This window comes from Phyllostomus discolor, chromosome 5, assembly GCF_004126475.2.
Source record: "Phyllostomus discolor isolate MPI-MPIP mPhyDis1 chromosome 5, mPhyDis1.pri.v3, whole genome shotgun sequence".
In the NCBI taxonomy this organism is placed as follows: domain Eukaryota; kingdom Metazoa; phylum Chordata; class Mammalia; order Chiroptera; family Phyllostomidae; genus Phyllostomus; species Phyllostomus discolor.
In genome coordinates, this window is record NC_040907.2 from 148,380,975 (window position 1) to 148,400,527 (window position 19,553).

Below are 19,553 nucleotides of genomic sequence, written 5' to 3' on the forward strand. Positions count from 1 at the left end.
GATGATAGCTTTAGCATCCATTGATGATGATTGTTTTGGATGTTTTTTTCCTTAAGGATTTCAAAATGGTGACTTTTTTATTCTACTGTTACTTTATTAAGAACTTTTTCTTGTTGATTCTTTGGTTACTCCAAGATATCATCTATGCAGATGAGGCAGAATAAATTATATCGTTTACCAATTTTTTAAATAATGAGTTAAGTGGTGCCTATCATGGAGATCACAAATATATTTAAAACTCAACATTTCCTAATTATTTTATAACATTATTGGTACCTATGCTCTTCATTATTTATATTTTGTCTGTATGGTAGAAGTACTACATAATAACGTGCTACTGCTCATCTTTTTGCAACTCTGTTCAGCATATTAACATTGGTGTCTTGTTAATTGTCATGGTAAGAATAGTTAATACAGTAGAAACAGGCAAAAACTATAAGCCTGTTTGGAGTGGGGAGAGCCAATTGCAAGCTATTTATTCACTAGCACACTACTCTGTACAGTGTCAACTTAGATTCAAATATCTTTTCAAAATTGTATTTGTCTTATTAGTGACTTAAAAGAATTCTTTACATATTCTAGATTAAGTCCTTTAATCAGATATGTTTTGTAAATATTGTCTCCCAGCCTGTGTCTTCATCTTTTTTAATTAGTGCCTTTTGAAAGGCAAAAGTTTTTACTTTTGATGAACTCCTCTTTCCTTTTTTTGTTGCTGTATCTCGTGATTTTGGTATTGTGTCTGAGTTATCTTTGCCAAACCCAAGATCATGTTTTCTTTAAGAATTACAGTTTTAGCTCTTACATTTGAGTTTTAGTTGTTCTGAGTTCTTTGTATGTTTATATGCACTATAATATTCAAATAGTTCATGAAAAAATACAGGAGTCGAAGAAAAAGCATTATGGCCAAATCTTAAATATATTATCAAAAATCAGCACTACAGTGTAACTCTTGAAAATAGTAATTATATTAACTGAATAAAGGAGAACTACTTAATGAAAACCCACTTGATAAAACATGATAATCACCCTTCAATGTTTAAACTAGGCATACAGAAGAATGTTCTTAATCTGATAAAAATGCGTTCATCTAGGAAACAACTACTAAAATTAGGAACATTCAAAGATAGCACTGACTGATTTGGCTTAGTGGGTTGGGTGTCATCCCACAAACTGAGAGGTCACTAGTTTGATTCTCTCTCAGGGCACTTGCCTGGGTTGCAACCTATGGATGTTTCTCTCCCTCTCTTCCTCACTTCCCCTCACTCTGTAAATAAAAAAGAGCTTTAAAAAAAAAATTCAAGGATAGCTGTGGCCTATGTGGCTCAGTTGGTTGAACTTTATCCAGCACCTGAAAGGTTGTGGGTTCAATTCCCTATCAGGGCACATACCTATGTTGTGGGTTTGGGTCACTGGTCCCAGTGTGTACAGGAGGCAACCAGTCAATGCTTCTTTTTTACAACAGTGTTTCTGTCTGTCTTCCTCTCTCTAAAAGCAATGAAATAATGTCCTTGGGTGAGGATTTAAAAAAAAAACATTCAAGGATAACAGCTCTCATAGCATTGTACAGTATACATAGGATTTCTAACTAATACTGTGAGATGATAATAATAATAGGTTAGAGGAATAATAGTAAGAAAGTTCATACTGCTTGTATTTGCAGGTGGTGTAATAGTCTTTATAGAAAGTCCAAACGAATCGAAAGGTTTTTAGAACAGTATTCAAGACGGATGCTTATAAATTAATACTATGTATCTGTAACAGTTGTTTAGAAAATAAGATCTGACAATAATAGCTATAAACTATATAACATGACTATGATTAAATATAACAATTTCTTTAAGGCCTTATGGAGGAAATTGAGACATGGAAGGACACTAATAGATTGAATAAAGTACAGATTAACCAAATTCACAGATTTGAATGTTTAGTATTTAAAAATACGTCAGTATTCCTCAACTTCACTTATATGCCTTACATTTATCTTCTAATTAATTAAATCCCAATATGACTTTTTAAAGAACTTTGGACAGGCTGTTTTTAAAATTTTTATGAAGGAGTAAAAGGACAAGAGCCAGGACAGTTTTGAAGAACAAAACAAATCATACCAGATATTAAGACTTAATTAAAAAGTCCTAACAGTTGATAATTAGCATATGGCCCTGGTAGGTGTGGCTCAGTGGATTTAGTGACAGCCTGGGAACCAAAGGGTCACTGGTTGATTGCCAGTCTGGGCACATGCCTGGGTTGCCAGCCAGGTGCCCAGTAGGGGGTGCGAGAGAAGCCACCACACATTGATGTTTCTCTCCCTCTCTTCCCTTCCCCCTCTTTAAAAATAAATAAATAATCTTTAAAGAAAGAATTAACATATGATGAGCTGTATTAAGTAGTGGTATGGCAAAGCTAGAAAGTCAGTCAGACTTACATGGAAAAATCCATAAATGTCAGAAATAGTGTTTCCAAGTAGAGGAGGTGAAATTCCTCTTAATACATGATGCTGGGACAATGTGTAATCAGTCCGGGAAAACTTCATACCATACTCAAGAACAAATTTAGATAAATGAGCAGTCTAAGTAGTTGATACCTAAGTAAATAAAGCAAAACTTTTAATTTGAAAAATAGGAAAATATATGTATGACTTCAAGACAGGAAAAGAAATCCTAACGTCTCACAAGCTAAGTGAGCAAATTGATAGATTTTATTGCAATAATTTAAGGACATCAGGAAAAATAGGTAATACCATAAGCAGAGATAAGGGACAACCAAAAAATTTTGTAACACATAGCAGACAGAAAATGTTTATCATATATAAATAAGTAAAAATTAAGAAAAATGGACAACATATGAGCTGGCAATTACCAGGAGAGAAAGTAAAGGCCAGGGGACATACAAAAATAATTGAACCTTCCTAGAAATCAGAATAATTCACTTTAGAGATATTATTCCCCACCTGTTAGATTGACAAAAGATCACATATTGGTAATGGGAGTATGTGTAAAGATAAAATTTCAGGGTGTCTTATTACCTGCTATTAAACTAACCATAATTGGGCTTTTTAAAAAAGACATGTTTGAGAACACAATTCAGGTGGTTTATTTCTCTAGATCTGTATCTTAAATTTAGTGGAAGTGATTTTAATTGGCAAACTTACGTTTCAGTTTGTGTGTCCCCAGGAGCCAGTTATAATTGTGAAATAGTGAACTTGATTGCTTTGGGTATTACTGATCCATGTTTCTGTCAGTTTTAAAATTTTTTGCAGATGACTCATTTCTAATAACAACATATTGGACATCTTTTTCAGTAGTCCTCTTGAGGTTCTTACCACTTAAAAAAATAAATACTTGTTTTAATATTTTTCTCTTAGATCAAATGAATGCCTCAGGACCAATTAAAGAGAAGATGGGAATATTCAAGATATTAGAAAACTCTGAAGATTCCAGTCCTGAATGTTTATTTTAAATTGGAGCTACGGAATGTCTTTTTTAATTTCTTGTTTACATCTACAGATTTACCTATATTGGTGTTAAAGTCCAGATTGTCTACTTTACTTTTTGATTATCTCAGTTTACATAATTGTAACACTGCATAATTAATAGATGGTAATTTTCTGAGCCTTATTAAGAATGATATGTTCAATTTAGATTTTTGGTTAATTTTTCTGACTCAGTAGTACCCTTGGGCATAGCCTGATGTGTACTAAACCACTGCCAGATTTATACAGTCTTCCTGTGGAAGTTTATGGTCTTTCCCCCTCACTTCCCCTCTCTTCAGCAGTACGGTTCATGGGATTTGGGTACTTCAGTTATGGAGTAGGCTTTTAATGGGGGAAAGATTGGGATTGTGCTTTCTGTTTAAATGAGAAATTGTTTGATTTTAGATCTATTGCTATAAAATGGTTCACCAAATAAATGTTCATTATAAGATGATATCATCAAATTATTTTTTCAGAAAGAATGGCTTGGGTGAAGTAATAATAGCAAAAGTCTTGGAACGTATTGTGATTCAGCATTACTTACCTGGCTTGGTTGCATTCGTTAAGATACACATATATAAAAAGATTTCAACTGAATATTGGGTTAATGCAGAGAAGGCTCTGGAATGTACTATAGGGTCTTAAGAGATCAGAAACTGGAACTGGTAATATATTTTGCAAAACATGAATAGAACAAGAGAGATGACACCCTTAAAATTTATAGTGGTGGTGGGAGTAAGAAGAAAACAAGACCTAAGAATATAGGTAATGCAAAATTTGTAACAGGAGCATAAAATGGTAGCAGTTCACACCCTGTATGTATATCAGGCTATGAGGAAGAGAAATCCTCAATGTTCCCTTAACCATACATTTCTGTGTGGGTTCTTTCTCTCATGGAAAAAATGCTATTCCTGCTGCCATGTATATTCAAATGTAGATGAGAATATCTCCATCTTAGGGGGATTCAGTCAAAGAAAAGAACAGACTACAGAGCGGGTTTTTGTTTTGTTTTTGTGATTTTTTTTTAAAAACTGGAAATGTTTGCCAATCATAGTTATGCTGACTAACCATCAGAACATTAGTTGCCTAGGTCTATCTACTAAAAGTGTTCCTCTCTCAAATGAGAATGTAACTGTAGGTTCACCTCTGTTTTCACATCTCTAATACCTTCTTCCTTAGCACCTTGCTCCCTGTTGACACTAGACAATAAAAAGTATCAGGAAAGAACTTTTGAAAGTGCCAGCATCGCATCTCTGTAAGCCTGCCAGTATCTGCCCATGTATCCTTATTACTATGGAAGTATTGTCTGTATAAGCTAGAATCAACAGAAAACTCATTTCTGTCATAGAAAACTCCTTGAAAGGTTGACTGTATTTGCTTTTTTGATTCTCTCATTTTTTGTTCCCTGAACCCATTGTGGTTGGATTTTCATCTTGTTGATCCATTAGAACTGTTCTTACTAAGGTTTCCAGTGGCCTCATTGACCTCACTTTACTTGATATTTCAGTAGCATTTTAACAGTTACTCAATTTTCAGCCTCATAATCACAAGATTGGTTACTTAATCAACCTTTTAGTCTGGTTTGTTCACTAAATAGGAGCATGTTGGAAACATGAAACAGGAATAAAGTTGCAATAATACCCACATGAATACTGGATAAATACTCAGTTTTCTAGAATTAAGGAAAAATGAAAGACTTAATAGTAGATTAGTTTATCAAGTGCTATTACAGAAGAGATGAAAACCACTTGACTGCACCAGAGGAAAATCTAAAACTAGATTACCTGTAAAGAAACAAAGATCATTTAGCAGATGTCTTATTTCAAGAGTGAGTGAAATAAGCAAATCTTCAGTATGCTCAAAAGAAAAATTATGACCTAGAATTTTATATTCAACTAGAGTACGTGAAAGTGAGGGGACAGTCGATTCAGGCATGCAAGTTTTATGGAAAAGGAAGCAAAGGTACTGACCCCCAACCCTGTGAAGTGTTAAAAACAACCAAATGTGGAGTACATGTGTCCTAACCTGGCTCTTTAGTACCCCACTGAGGGTCACTTTAATACTTCGAGCCATAGACAATAAGCAGCAGTGCTATTGGCAGGTGGAGGTGTGGATGGATTTCAAGCCAGCAACTGAAGTAGAACAGGCAGCCTATATTTTCAGAAGTTGATGTGATCCAGGTCTGAGGAGAGCTTTTTGAACCACTTCCCTTAGATAACCTTATTGTCATCACTAGCTTTAATACATGCATTTCTCTGAATTGGAAGTAAGTGCTTTTCTGGCTCACAAAAAGTTGTTTTTGTAAACTTTGTAATGATTATATTTGGCTCATAACTATAAATGCAAATTCAGGGAAATAGTAACCTTATATCAGGGATGGAGTAGGGTTTCAATAAGATCTTGAACAAAATGGCATACATTAAAAATCTCAAAAGTACAGGAAAATCAAACTACATAAAATGCTTAATGCAGTGTCTGCCTGTTAATCTTTAATAAATGACAGGCACCATTATCACTTCTACGTATTTTATTAATAGCAGTTTACTAGTGGTCATTAGTAAACTACCAAGGAAATGGTACTTACATGGAAGAGCCAAAACCCAAACTAGACTCTGGTGCTATTATACCTTGCATAAGTCTCCATTCCTTGGACAAAGACATCTGATTATTTCTCTGTAAGGGAAAACAGTTATCTTTTTGGCCAAGTTACACTCCTTTTGTTTCCACTGTGAGCATGTAGCTGCAGTTCTGAGGCATTTTCCTGGCTTGCAGAACCCAAAAATAAGTTTTGCTTGAGCACATTAAGTGAGAAGAGCAATTCTCTTCGTCCAGAGTCCAGACTTCTAAAAGTTTTGATGATCTGAAAAATTTGTGGTTGTGGGTATAGAATGAAATGATCTTGGTTTTAGCATATAAGGAAATAACTGGATTTGCAATAGACCTGGATTTCAGTTCTCTGCCCAATGTACAAACTTGGGAAAGGCAAACCGTGTAAATCTATTTCCTCATACCAGGGGAGCTGATACTCCCTGCCCATCCCAGTTTACACGTTTCTTTTGCATACTACGTTATAGTATGTGCACAACCCCTCAAAATTACCTAGATCATAGATAGCAAGAGTCCAGTTGAGAGAAAGGAAGTCATTCTAGGTATACACTGTTTGGGGGAGTCATATTTATAATGGAAAAATGAAGTTTTAATTTCAGACTAAAGCCCAAGTTATAGCTCTCCCTAGATCTCATATATTAGTGTCTCTAACTTGTTTTCTAGAGCTTGTGGACAAAAGATCATACAAATAAGAGTCACAAGAAGCAATGTAGTTTTGTTATTAAGAGTATGTATTACAGAATCAGATTTGGGATCAAATCCTCATTCTATTCCAAGCTAGCTGTCACCATTGAATGGAAATCACTTAACCTCTCCAGGCCTCAGTTTCCTTATTTGTAAAATGGGGGAAGAGCAGTAATCCTCAGATTGCTGTGACGATTATGTGCAAAAATGTTCTGTGTTGTTCCTATCACATAAGAACCTCAAATATTGATAGAAAAATACATATTATAGACTGCAATTTGCTCTAACCAAATACCACATAGGCAGGAAAAGAAAGGAAATTAATGTATCTCTGGATCAGCCAGCACAGGACACTCAATTTGTGTTACGGAGTGCACAAGATCCTTTCAGGGAGAATGCAGATCAAAACTATTTGCCTTTTTCTCTTACTCTCTTACAAGTGTAGAGGCATTTTCCAGAAGCTACATAATCTGATGACATCATTGCTTTGATGGCTAGTGGGAGGTGTATTTATATGTTCTTTTGGAAGTTGTCAGGATTAATTTCTAATATGGCAATATGGATCAATATAACCCTCACAAGCAAAAGTTTTTTGGGTTCCTCAGTAATTCAGAATGGAAAGGGGTCCAGAAATCAAAGTGTTTGAAAACTGCTGGTGTGAAGGGTGGGCTGCCTTTGTAATGTTCTGTGTTATTTTTTACTCTTCACTACTGTATTTTCAAGATGTTTGTATTACTGTCTATACATTTAGTTCTATATTTATCCACATTATTACTTATTCCCTATTATAGTTCTGTGCAAGATTTTTTTCTGGTAATTTTCAAATGGCTTTACAGAATGGTTATATGAGCTCACACCCCACCAGCAGTACTGAGGACCTACTTCTCCACCTCCTTACCAATACCTTATTTACCTTGCTAATTTTTGCCATTCTGAATGTCGTAAAATGGCTTGTTTAAATTTTGTATTTCTCCCACTTCATTTTTATTTTTTGTATGGTCATTCTTGCCTAGAGCTCTGCTTCTATTAATTAATCTTCCTGTGGATCAGCTTCTACTTTAGTTAAATCTGATTCTCTTTATCATGTATCATTGGTTCTCACTTCCATCTTTAAATTTTTGTCTCATTTCTTTGTATTTGAATAAGCAAACATTGAGTGCTTTTCTCCAATGATTATTTTTATAACAAAGTATTTAATGTAAATTTTTTCTCTAAATACTGTTTTAGCTGTATCTCAAATATGGCAGATAGTGTTTTTGCTGTTACTTAATTCTGTTTTCTAACTTTTATGATTTCCTATTTAACCCAGGGGTTCTTTAGTTGTATATTTAGTTTGCAGATATGAATTTTTTAGAGATTTCATTTATTTTTAGAGGAGAAGGAGAGGGAAAGAAATATTGATGTGTGAGAGAAACATCAATTGGTTTCCTCCTGAAGGCTCGCCCATGGGATACTGGGACTGCAACCCAGGCGTGTGCCCTAATTAGGAATCGAACTGGCGACCTTTTACTTTGTGGGATGACGCTCAACCAACTGAGCAACACTGGTCAGGGCACAGCTACGAATTTTTTAAAGTTGCCTATTTTACTGCTTTCTCCCTGTATTTCATTATAGTCAGAGAACATGATTTGCATGAGGTTAGCTTTTTAGACTCTATTGATGCTTCCTTTGTGACCTAACACAAGGTCAGTTTTGTAAATGTTTCCATTTGTACTTGCGGGTAATGTATATTTTCTGATTTTTGAGGATAAATTTCTCTATAATATGGCCCTGTTTAATAAATACTATACAAATCTTCTAAATATTCATTTAGTTTTTGCTTGCTTTGCTTGATTGTTTTCTGAGAAATATGTTAAAATCTCCAATTACGGTTGTGAATTTAATAATCGTAGCTTGGGCTTTATATATTTTGGAACTGTAGTGTTAGATACATATATGTTCCTTTGGCCCATATATAACATGTCCCTAAGAATGCTTTTCATCTAAATTCTCTTTTGCCAGTTATTAATGTTGCCACATTAGCATTCTTTTTTTCTATTTTAATTGTTCAAGTACAGTCTTCTGCCTTTTACTCCCATCCCAGCCCATCCCCCCAGTCCTCCCCACTGCCCTCCCATTTCCACGCCCCCTTGTTTTTGTCCATGTGTCCTTCATACTTCTTCCTGCAAACCCTTCCGCTTTTGCCCTGAAATCACATTAGCATTCTTTTACTTTATATTGGTTTGGTGAAAAAAATCTTATTTTTTTCTATAAAATAAAACATACATATTTCATTTTCACCAGTAACTTGATTTTTCACCAATAACTTTACTGATATTTTATGTCGGCTATCTCCCACGTGGTATTACATGTTCTCAATTGATGTCTCAATTTGATTGCTATCAACTTCAACTGATTTACCAGAACATGGAGCAACGTCCAGGAAGAAATCTCCAGAACAGAAGTTCACAAACCACTTTTGACACATTTGATCAGTCACCTTCTCCATATGGGGAGGGTATATGGCACCTTCTTTTTTTGTGTTTCAGTTGAGTTTTTACCTTTCTTGAAAGAATGAAGCATAATATGCCAAAAATATTGCATATTTTCTTCCATCTTCAATATTAAAAGTTCACCATTTTGATGTTTTTTTAAAAAATGGACGCTGATAAGACAGTTGTCACAATACAATCTAACAAAATTGTTTTGAATGAAGGTAGAGATAACTAAGTGCTACTAGAGAGTGATCTTATGGAGGAAAAAAAACTTTTTGGCCAGCTCAATGTTTGCCTGTCATACCATTCCATGTTTTTATGTCTAATCTTTCTGAATTCTTTTACTGTAAAGGACATTTCATTCATTTATGTAATGTCCTTCATAGTAAATGTATTGCTGGATCTTATTTCAACAACATATTCTAGCATTCTTATTATTTTATCATCACCTAAGAATATGTTTCTCGATTTTAGAGAAGGAGGAAGGGGGTGGAGGGAGAGAGAATCGATTTGAGAGAAACATTGATTGGTTGCCTCCTGTACACATCCAGACCTGGGATAGAACCCCAAACTAGGTATATGCACTGAGCAGGGATTGAACCCACAACCTTTTGGTGTATGGGAGTATGCTCCAACCAACTGAGCCACCCAGCCAGGTCTGGTGTCCCATTCTTTTTTGTAGTAGTCCTCTGGTGTGTAATGATGCAGACCACTTTTGCATGTATTTGTGCTTTTATTTCTTTGTGAATTGTCTTTTCAAAGTCGGTGTCCATTTAAACTTTCTTTGTGTTTCTACAGTTGAGATTTACCTATTTATGGTTTATATTGGGGTGTCAGCTCAAGAGGTGAGCAGAGGATGTTGATGCAGATGATAAGGCTGCCTTGCAATGGGACCTACAGTCGAGGAGAGAGAAGAGGGGCATCCTCGTGGACAGCCAGTCAAGCATGGGGTGTCACAGCCAGGAGAGGTGAGGCAGGCACCTCTTAAGGAACTGGGGTGGGGGTGGAGCTGCCTGGTTCAGGGAGATAAAGTTCACCCGTGCTGATGAGAATGGCTACATGAGAGAGGCTGTTTGACCTGGGGAAACAGGCCCAGGAGAGAAGAAGGGCTTCCTCTCAGATGGGTGCTCCGGGGTGGAGTATCAGTGGCCAAGCAGTGTGCACATCTGGAGCAGTCTGTTGCAGAGTACCAGGGGCCTCATCAGGATATGGTGGCCATCCACAGGTAGTGTGGCCTGGTGGTTGTTATATCCCAAGTAGAGTAAGGAGAACATCCTTACCCAGGGGAAGGTTTGGTGGCAGACATAAAGGATTGGTTTCATAAGGGAAATGATCAAATAAGTAAATATATGAAGGGTAAAGGGAAACAAGTTCACCACAGTCAGCAAAGGGAGGTATAAAACACGGGGAAAAACCCGGTTGTGTTGGATTAGAATAAGGTATATCATTATGAATTCAAAGTGCCCAGTATATGTAGATATACTAATAAATGTAGATATGAATACATACATATATTACAAACTCTCCATACACACACACACACACACACACACACACAATGCATATATTCTCTAGTTCTGTTCACTGCCAGTGGTGATAGCAGTGAGTACACGTAGTGCCCAGAGCTTGACTTCTAAGCCACATTTTATTATTAGTTTTTAAAATTATTTTATTGTCCAGTTACAGTCGTCTGCTTTTACTCCCCACCACCCCAGCCAAAGCCACCTCCCTCCCTTGCTTCCACAATCCCTTGGTTTTGTCCATCTGTCCTTTATAGTTGTTCATTGAAATCCTTACTCCCTATCCCCATTAACGCTTCCCACTTCCCCTCTGGTTACTGTCCTTTTGTTCTTTATTTCAATGTCTCTGGTTACATTTGGCTCGCTTGTTTACTTTGTTGATAGGTTCCAGTTAAAGGTGAGATCGTATAATATATGTCCCTCACCACCTAGCTTATTTCACTTAGCATAATGCTCTTCAGTTTCATCCATGCTGTTGCAAAGGGTAGGAGCTCCTTCTTTCTTTCTGCTGCAGAGAATTCCATTATGTAAATGTACCATAGTTTTTTGATCCAATCATTTACTGATGGGCACCTAGGTTGCTTCCAGCTTGACTATTGTAAATTGTGCTGCTATGAACATTGGGGTGCATGGGTGCTTTTGGATTGGTGTTTCAGGGTTCTTAGGATATAATCCTAGCAGTGGAATTGCTGGGTCAAAAGGCAGTTCCATTTTTAGTTTTCTGAGGAAATTCCATACTGCTTTTCATAGTAGTAGCACCAGTCTGCATTCCCACTAACAGTGCACTAGGATTCCCTTTAGTCCACATGCTCTCTAACACTTGTTTGTTGCTTTGTTTATGATGGCCATTCTGACTGGTGTGAAGTGGTATCCCATTGTGGTTTTTGAATCTTCTTGAATTTTTTGAAATAATTTGTGAAGAATAGGGTTTAGCTCTTCCTTAAATGCTTTGTAAAATTCTCTGTGAAACCTTGTCCAGGGCTTTTGTGTGTCAGAAGCTTTTTGATTACTGCTTCAATTTCATCAGCTGTTGTTGGTCTGTTCAGGCTTTGTACTTCTTCTTTATTCAGGTTTGGAAGATTATATTTTTCTAGAAATTTGTTCATTTAACCTAGGTTTTCAAATTTCTTGGCATATAGTTCTTTATAGTAATTTCTAACAGTCTTCTGTATTTCTGTGGTATCAGTTGTAATCTCTCCTCTTTCATTTCTGATTATGTTCATTTGGGTCCTCTCTCTTGTTTTCATGATGTGTCTCTTTAAAGCCTTGTCAATTTTGTTTATCTTTTCAAAGAACCCACTCCTGGATTTATTGATCCTTAGAATTGTGCTTTTAGTTTCTATGTCCTTTAATTCTGCTCTGATCTTGGTTATTTCCTTCCTTCTACTTGCTTGGGCTGTCTTTGTTGTTCCTCGAATTCTTGTAGGTGTAGGGTTATGTTGTTTATTTGAAATGTTTCTATCTTTTTTAGGTAGGCCTGTATCACTATTAACTTCCCTCTCAGGACTGCCTTCACTGTTTCCCATAAGTTTTGGATTGTTTTGAGTTTATTTTCATTTGTTTCCAGAAACTTTTTGATTTCTTCCTTGATCTCATTCTTGGCCCATTCATTGTTTAATAGCATACTCTTCAATCTACATGAGTTTGAGTGTTTCGGGTGTTTTTCCTTGAGGTTGGTTTCTAGTTTTAGTCCCTTGTGGTTGGAGAAAATACTTGATATGATTTCAATTTTTTGGAATTTGTTGAGGCTTGTTTTGTATCCTATCATGTGATCTATCTTTGAAAATGTTCCATGTGCATTTGAAAGGAGTGTGTATTTAGCTTCTTTGAGATGAAGGGCTCTATATATATCAGTTAAGTCCATTTGATCTAGGGCATTGTTCAATGCCACAATATCTTTGTTGATATTTTGTTTGGAAGATATGTCCATTTTTGACAGTGGGGTGTTAAAATCTCCTACTATAATTGTGTTGCTGTCAGTATCTTTATTGACATCCTCCAAGATTTTCTTTATGTATTCGGGTGCTTCTTTGTTGGGCACATATAGATTTACCATGTTTATGCCTTCTTGATGGATTCTTCCCTTGAGTATTATGAAGTGACCTCTGGGTCTCTTTTTATGGTCATTTTCTTGAAGTCTACTTTGTCTGATAGGAGTATTACTACCCTGGGTTTTTTCCCCCTGTCCATTTGTTTGGAAAATTTGTTTCTAGCCCTTCACTTTCAGTCTGTGTATGTCTTTTTTTCTGAGGTGGATCTCTCATAGGCAGTATACATATGGGTCATGCTTTCTTATCCAATCAGCTCTTCTATGTCTTTTGACTGGGGCATTTAATTCATTTACATTTAAGGTTATTATCGATAGGTACTTATTCATTGCCATTATTTTGTACCTGTGTTCTTCTCTCTCTCATTGTTTTTCTTCTGTTGTTAAAGCAGACCCTTTAGCATCTCTTGCAGAGCTGGTTTGGAGGAGGGATATTTTTTGAGGCTTATTTTGTCTGGAAAACTCCTTATTTGGCCTTCCATTTTAACTGAGAGCCTTGCTGGATAGAGTAGTTTCAGTAGCAGGCCCTTGGTTTTCATTACTTGGAATATTTCTTGCCATTCTCTTCTGGCTTGGAGAGAGTTTCCATTGAGAAGTCAGGTGCTAGCCTTATCAGGGCTCCCTTGTATGTTACTTCCTGTTACTCCCTTGCTGCCTTTGGGATTCTCTCTTTGTCTTGGAATTTTGCCATTTTGATTATGTTGTGTCTTGAAGTGACCCTCTTTGGGTGCCTCTTGATTGGGACTCTCTGTGTTTCCTGGATTTGTGTGACTTTTTCTCTCATCAAATTAGGGAAGTTTTCCATCATTACCTTTTCAAATATGTTTTCTATCCCTTGCTCTTCTTCTTGTTCTGGTATCCCTGTTATGCAAATATTATTATGTTTCATGTTGTCCTGTAATTCCCTGAATCCCGCTTCATTCTTTCTGAGCCTCTTTTCCTTTTCTTGCTCTTTTTGTTTTTTTTTCTATCTTGTCCTCCAACTCGCTGATTTCATCATCTGCTTCATCCAGCCTGCATTTGATTCCTTCTACTGTGTTCTTCAGTTCAGAAATTATGTTCTTCATTTCCTCTTGGCCCTTGTTGATAGTTTCTATTTCCTTTTTCATGTTGATATAGTTTGCAGTAGGTTCATTTTAGTTTTTGGTAATTCTCTGTGAGCTCATTGAGCTTCCTTATAACCATTGCTTTGAACTCAACATCTGATAGTTGAGTTTTCTCTATTTTATTTAGCATTCTTTCTGAGACTTCCTCCTTTCCTTTCATTTGGGGTTTGTTTCTTTGTCTTCCCATTGTTTGTGAGACTCTTCTTGTTAGCCTCTGCTTCTAAAGTTGATCTATTCCGACTCCCTGGGTTTATGGTATGAACTTCTATGGTAGGATACCTGCGAGATTCAGTAGTACAGTCTCGTTGATCTCCTGAGCGTGCTGGTCTTGGGCTTTCATTTATGTTGGCTCTCTGGATGTCTTTGGGTTTTGGTTGTTGTGTCTTTCTTTGGTGGGTCCTTTCCTCCAGCTGGGTAACTGAGGGTCACTCTGTCCACCATGTCTTATATTCTGTTGTGCGGTTGTGGACAGGTTGTGTTGAAGCTGGTTCTTCTGTGTTTACACAGTTTTGAGGCTTCTCTCTTGCTGTTGTTCAGTTGTTTGTTCTGGGTAATTTCTCCACCATTTAGTTGTAATTCCAGATTGGTCCTGGGTGGAGGTTAGTATGGCTTCCACTCACTCCTTCACCTTCTTCCATTATTATCTGTTGGTGGTTCCTTTGTTGGTGGGTTCTCTCTTCTAGCAGGTATACTGTTACTGTTGTTCACAGCTTCCATCTGCTCTTTTATATGATCAGTTGGAAGGGGAAGGCAAAATGGATTAATACAGCAGGAGTGTATTCTATGAGACTTAAAATACCAACATGTAGAGAAGAGTTAGCAGGTCCTTTGTATAAGTATAGTGTTAACTGTCATATTTCATCCAACTAGTCACTTTTAAGACTGGTTGGAACAAAGATAAGACTCTTGTTAGGTGTGGGGAGGACTGTGAGTTGGATCCAGAAACAGTGAGCTTGTGGGAGGTGAGATTATGAGATATAGTGAGAGTAAAGGATAGGCAATAGATGTAGTGTGCAAGAGAATAAAGTTAACCACAATAGTTATAAAGTTCCAGAAACAGTGAAGTGAGCCAAGATCTGGAAGAGGTGCTGTGTAGTATTTACAATTGTATGGAACAGCAATTATTTACAATAGCAATGGAGTAACAATCATATGACAGAATCTATGCGATCTGAATAACAAGAATAGGAATTACACAACCTAGAATAGTATGCTATTGGAACACAAGTACGCTTAGCATAGAGTAGTATGCTATTGAAATGAAAGAAATAAAATTAAAAATACACTATGAAAGAGCAAGGAAAACCATCAGATAATGTAATTAAACAAAACAAAGAAAACTAAACAGAAGAAAAATAAAATAAAAATACTAATAAAAGAAGTAAAAATAATGAAAAAAATACAAATAATAGCTTGCAAGTTTTCTGGAATAGCAAAGTGAAATTTGTCTCATCATTTCTGTTGTTGGGATGACCCCTCTTTGGGTCCAACTCTTGTCCTTTTGCAGCTCCAGGTTTATTGTCTCACTTGTGGGAAAAGAAAAAAAGGGAAAGAGTAAGAAACAAAGTAAGGAAGAAAAAAAAAATCCTCTTGCTGGCTTTAAACCAGCCAAGACAGTTGTGCTGGTCTTCCTGGCTGCAGGAGGCTGAGGGTGGATGGGTTTCACTTTTCTCCCTTCCTTTGGTATTGCAGGATGGGGGCCAGGTCTGAGCCACACTCTTCACAGTTGCCCAGCCCCCAGCCCAGTTCCTCAGTTCACTGCCAGACCCCCAGTGCCCTTCTGTGCCAGGCCTTTGCCTTCAGTCCACCAGTTGTGCTGTCCTTGAGGTGCACCAGTTAAGGGCAACTAACACACCACCTTTTCACTCTTTGCTGCCCTAGATGCTGGGGAATCTCAGAGACTCTTCAGGGTAGTTCTGGTCTCCCACTGAGTTAAGTGTTTCTAGGGACCACTGACTCCCTGAGCCCTGCTGCTCTCCTCTGTGGGGGCGCCTCTGCCTTCCTCTTAGCCAGCCAGTCGAGGCCCCACATGGCTAGGGTGCCTCCATAGCTGCAGCGGCAGACTGGGGTGTGTGCATCCTCTGCTGGGGAAGTGGGGCCAGGCCCTGGGTTCCTCTGGGTGGCAGGGTCAGGTGCAGTCGCTCGGGGAAGGGGGTGCTGGGAGGGGGGCTGCAGCATGAGCTCAGGGCCTTCCCTGCAGTGGTGGGAGTGCAGCTCTTGGGCGGTGGGGTCAGGTGCCTAAGCCACATTTTAAACTAAGAACCATGGTTCTTGGGAGAAATGGCCAACTTAGGGGCTGGTGCAGGAGGAGAACAAGATGAGCCTGGGATACATGGTTGTGTCAGAAAGTACAGAGTTTCTCAAAGATTGATGTGGTTCTGTGAAAATGGAGCCACTGAGTTCATTTCATCCAAGACTTGGTAGCTTGACTCTCTTAGAGTATAGTTACTGAGGCAGCAATTTTGTGCTGCTCTTTGTACTAGATAAAGGTTTGCCAACACCTGGACTCACTCTACTTCTAGAGTTTACAACACTAAATTTTCTGACCCCTGTTTTTGTCAGCCTGTCCTACAATATTGACTCTGTTACTATTTATTTGATAGTCACTGATTAAGGTAAGTCACATACCACTGAGTCATACACAGTACACACTCAATACATGCTGGGGAACATGCTGGAACTGAATGTTTACTTGTAAGAATGTGCAGGACTCTGTGTCCTTGGCTAAAGTGCTGAAACTTCACGGCCAGCTGTTTCATTTTTCAAATGGGCATAATTTTACCTTTGGCAATGGTAACTGAGTGTATCAAGAGAGATGTGATTATGTGAAAATTCTTTAACTTGTCAGTCTCCCTGTTAACACGAGGGATAAAACATTGTATAAATGGGGTCTTGACAAATGTTAATTTTCCTTACTAAAGGAGCTTAGACATAATCTTACCAATGTAGTTAGGACAAATGTGTTGGTGTCTTTACAGAGTATGCCTTTGTAAAAGCATTACTATTAGTGATCTAGTACGATATATCATTGTGGTGATATTTGGATCCTCATGATCATTAAGTGTTCCTTGATTGGGTCTGCATGTTATGCTGGTTTGTGCTGTGGGTTTCTTTACTGAAGTTCCTGTCTTCCATTCTCCACAGAATCCATACCTGTGATCCTGTCTAAAACCCCTCTTCCTTACTGTGCATACATCATCCCATTATTTCTGACAATGACAAGTCAACAAGGCCACAGAAGCAGCTGTGTGTGGAGGTAAAAGAGAGGTGACTGTATTTTCAAGACTTTTCCTGGAACTTCTCTGACATGGGTTCTTTCCTCAGTGATGGAGAGATGAAGAGGAGAATATTCTCTGTCTTGCATTTCTTCTCTTGAGAATATATAGTGCTTTTATTCTTGGAGTCAAGTAAGGGCTTCTGTTTAATGTGAAGTCTATTATTTAGTGAATAGTCAGTGGTACACACACTCTGAGAAACTAAGCTTATGGGGGTTTATATTTATTTTCCTAAATGTGTTTTTGAGCCTGCTATAGGACCCCCGGTGGGCATTAGAAAACTTAATTTCTAATCCCAGTTTTGTGACTTATGAGCTGTGTGACACTGGATGAATGTCCCACTCTCTCTACTTTCCCAGATTGAAAAATAAAAATAATAATTCCTCTTTTCAGTGCTTTCTTTGGTAGAGGTAGAGGTTGGTGTAAAAATGTATGTGCATAAATTTTTGAAATGTTTGTTCTGTATCTTGAAATGTCATTGGTACTTTAATAAGGATTGTGTTGAATCTATAAATTGCTTTGGGTAGTATGGACATTTTCCTGATGTTGATTCTTCCAATGCATGAGCATGGTACATGCTTCCTATTGTTTGTGTCTTCCTTAATTTTTTTCTTCAGTGTTATGTAGTTTTCTGAGTGCAGGTCTTTTAACTCCTTGGTTAGGTTTATTCCTAGGTACTTTATTTTTCTTGTTGCTGTATCAAATGGGATTTTTCCCCTGATTTCTGTTTCTGATATTTCATTGTTGGTGTATAAAAATGCTTTTTATTTCTGAATATTGACTTTGTACTCTGCTTTTTTGCCAAATTCACTTATTAGGTCAAGTAGTTTTATGGTGGAGTCGATAGAATTTTCTGTGTACACTATCATGTCATGTGCAAACAATGATAGTTTTCCTTCCTTGTTTCCAATTTGGATGCCTTTTATTTCCTTTTTTTGTCTAATTGCTGTGGCTATGAAGGACACATGGACAAAAACAAAATGGGCATGGAATCAGGGGAGTGAGATGGGAATGGCTGGGGTTGGTGGGGGGTTGGTGGGGGATAAATGCAGACAACTGTACTTGACAAAAGATAAAATGATTTGAAAAAATGAAAAAAAAAATAAAAAGAGAGGAACAAAGTTGTGTGGCCTGTAAATGTCCCAGGTAAGTTGACAGGTGCTTGGGTTGACCCCACCCCTGTTCAGCTCAGCTTATTATATACTGCTGGTGACTCTGGCACCTACAAGCCATGGGTTGATACTAACAGTGTACACCCAGCAGGAGTAAATAATAAGCAAATTAAGTACTTAGTCGAATACCTGACAAACCCTCAATACATGTGAGCTATTACTATTAAGAAATCTGGTGTAAGAGGATCGATCTTGCCCTGGACAGTGTGGCTTAATTAGTTGGATCATTGTGCCATAAACTTATCAAAACCAAAGGGTTGTGAGACCAATTCCCAGTCAGGACACATACCTAGGTTGAGGGTTCCCTCCCTGGTTGGGGTGCGTAGGAGAAGCAACTGATCAGTGTTTCTCTTTCCCTCTCTTCCTCTTTCTCTGAAATTAATAAGTGTGTCATTGGGTGAGGATTAAAAAACAAAGAGTATAGATCTTAAAAGTTTTCATTCCAAGGTGGGGAGAAAGTAATTTTGTATGGTGATGGATGCTTACTATGGTAAACATTTCATAGTATATACAAATACCTAATAATTATGTTGTGTACCTGAAATGAATATGATGTTATGTGTCAATCATATTTAAATAACACAAAAAAACAAAAAAAATGTATGTGTAAATTTCCTTAGCTAATTAATTGGTGCAACATCGGCATTCAAGATTAATGACTAATGCCCTCCAGTTTGTGTTTAGCTAGCTAGGCTGTTAGTAAAGTACACTAAAATATTTTAAAAGGCTTTCATTTTCAAGGACAAAATATACTAATTTTTGGTAAAACATTAAAGAAGAAATATTTTTTTATATATGATGATTGTCCCAAAATTATACATTCTCAATGGGTCACTAACATGACATTCCAGAATGATGAACAATTTTTAAATCTAAGTTTTATTTTTATTTTTAATATTTTATTGATTATGCTATACAGTTTTCCCATTTATTCCATCTATGATCCCCTCCACCTGGTACCCTCCATTCCCTCTAGCAATACCTCCCTTAGCATGCCTGTGGGTCATGCATACAAATTCTTTGAATACTCAATTTCCTATACTGTTCTTAACATCCTCCTGTGTTTTCTGTACCTCCAAATTTGTACTTCTTAATCCCTTTACCTCTTCTTCCATTCTCCTCCTTCCCTTTCTGAGCTGATAACCCTTTAAATGAGCTCCATATCTATGATTCTGTTCCTGTTCAGCTTGTTTGCTTAG

General features: G+C 37.3%; 1 protein-coding gene across 1 annotated transcript in view; it reads left to right on the plus strand.

Moving 5' to 3' along the window:
• HELLS (helicase, lymphoid specific) overlaps nucleotides 1-4,489 on the plus strand; it is a 33,102-nt gene extending 28,613 nt beyond the window's left edge. The window contains exon 22 of the mRNA XM_028512892.2: nucleotides 3,362-4,489. Within this exon, the coding sequence (XP_028368693.2) occupies nucleotides 3,362-3,456 (95 nt within the window). The 3' untranslated portion in view covers nucleotides 3,457-4,489. The remainder of the gene's footprint in view (nucleotides 1-3,361) is intronic.
• Nucleotides 4,490-19,553: the final 15,064 nt, after the last annotated feature.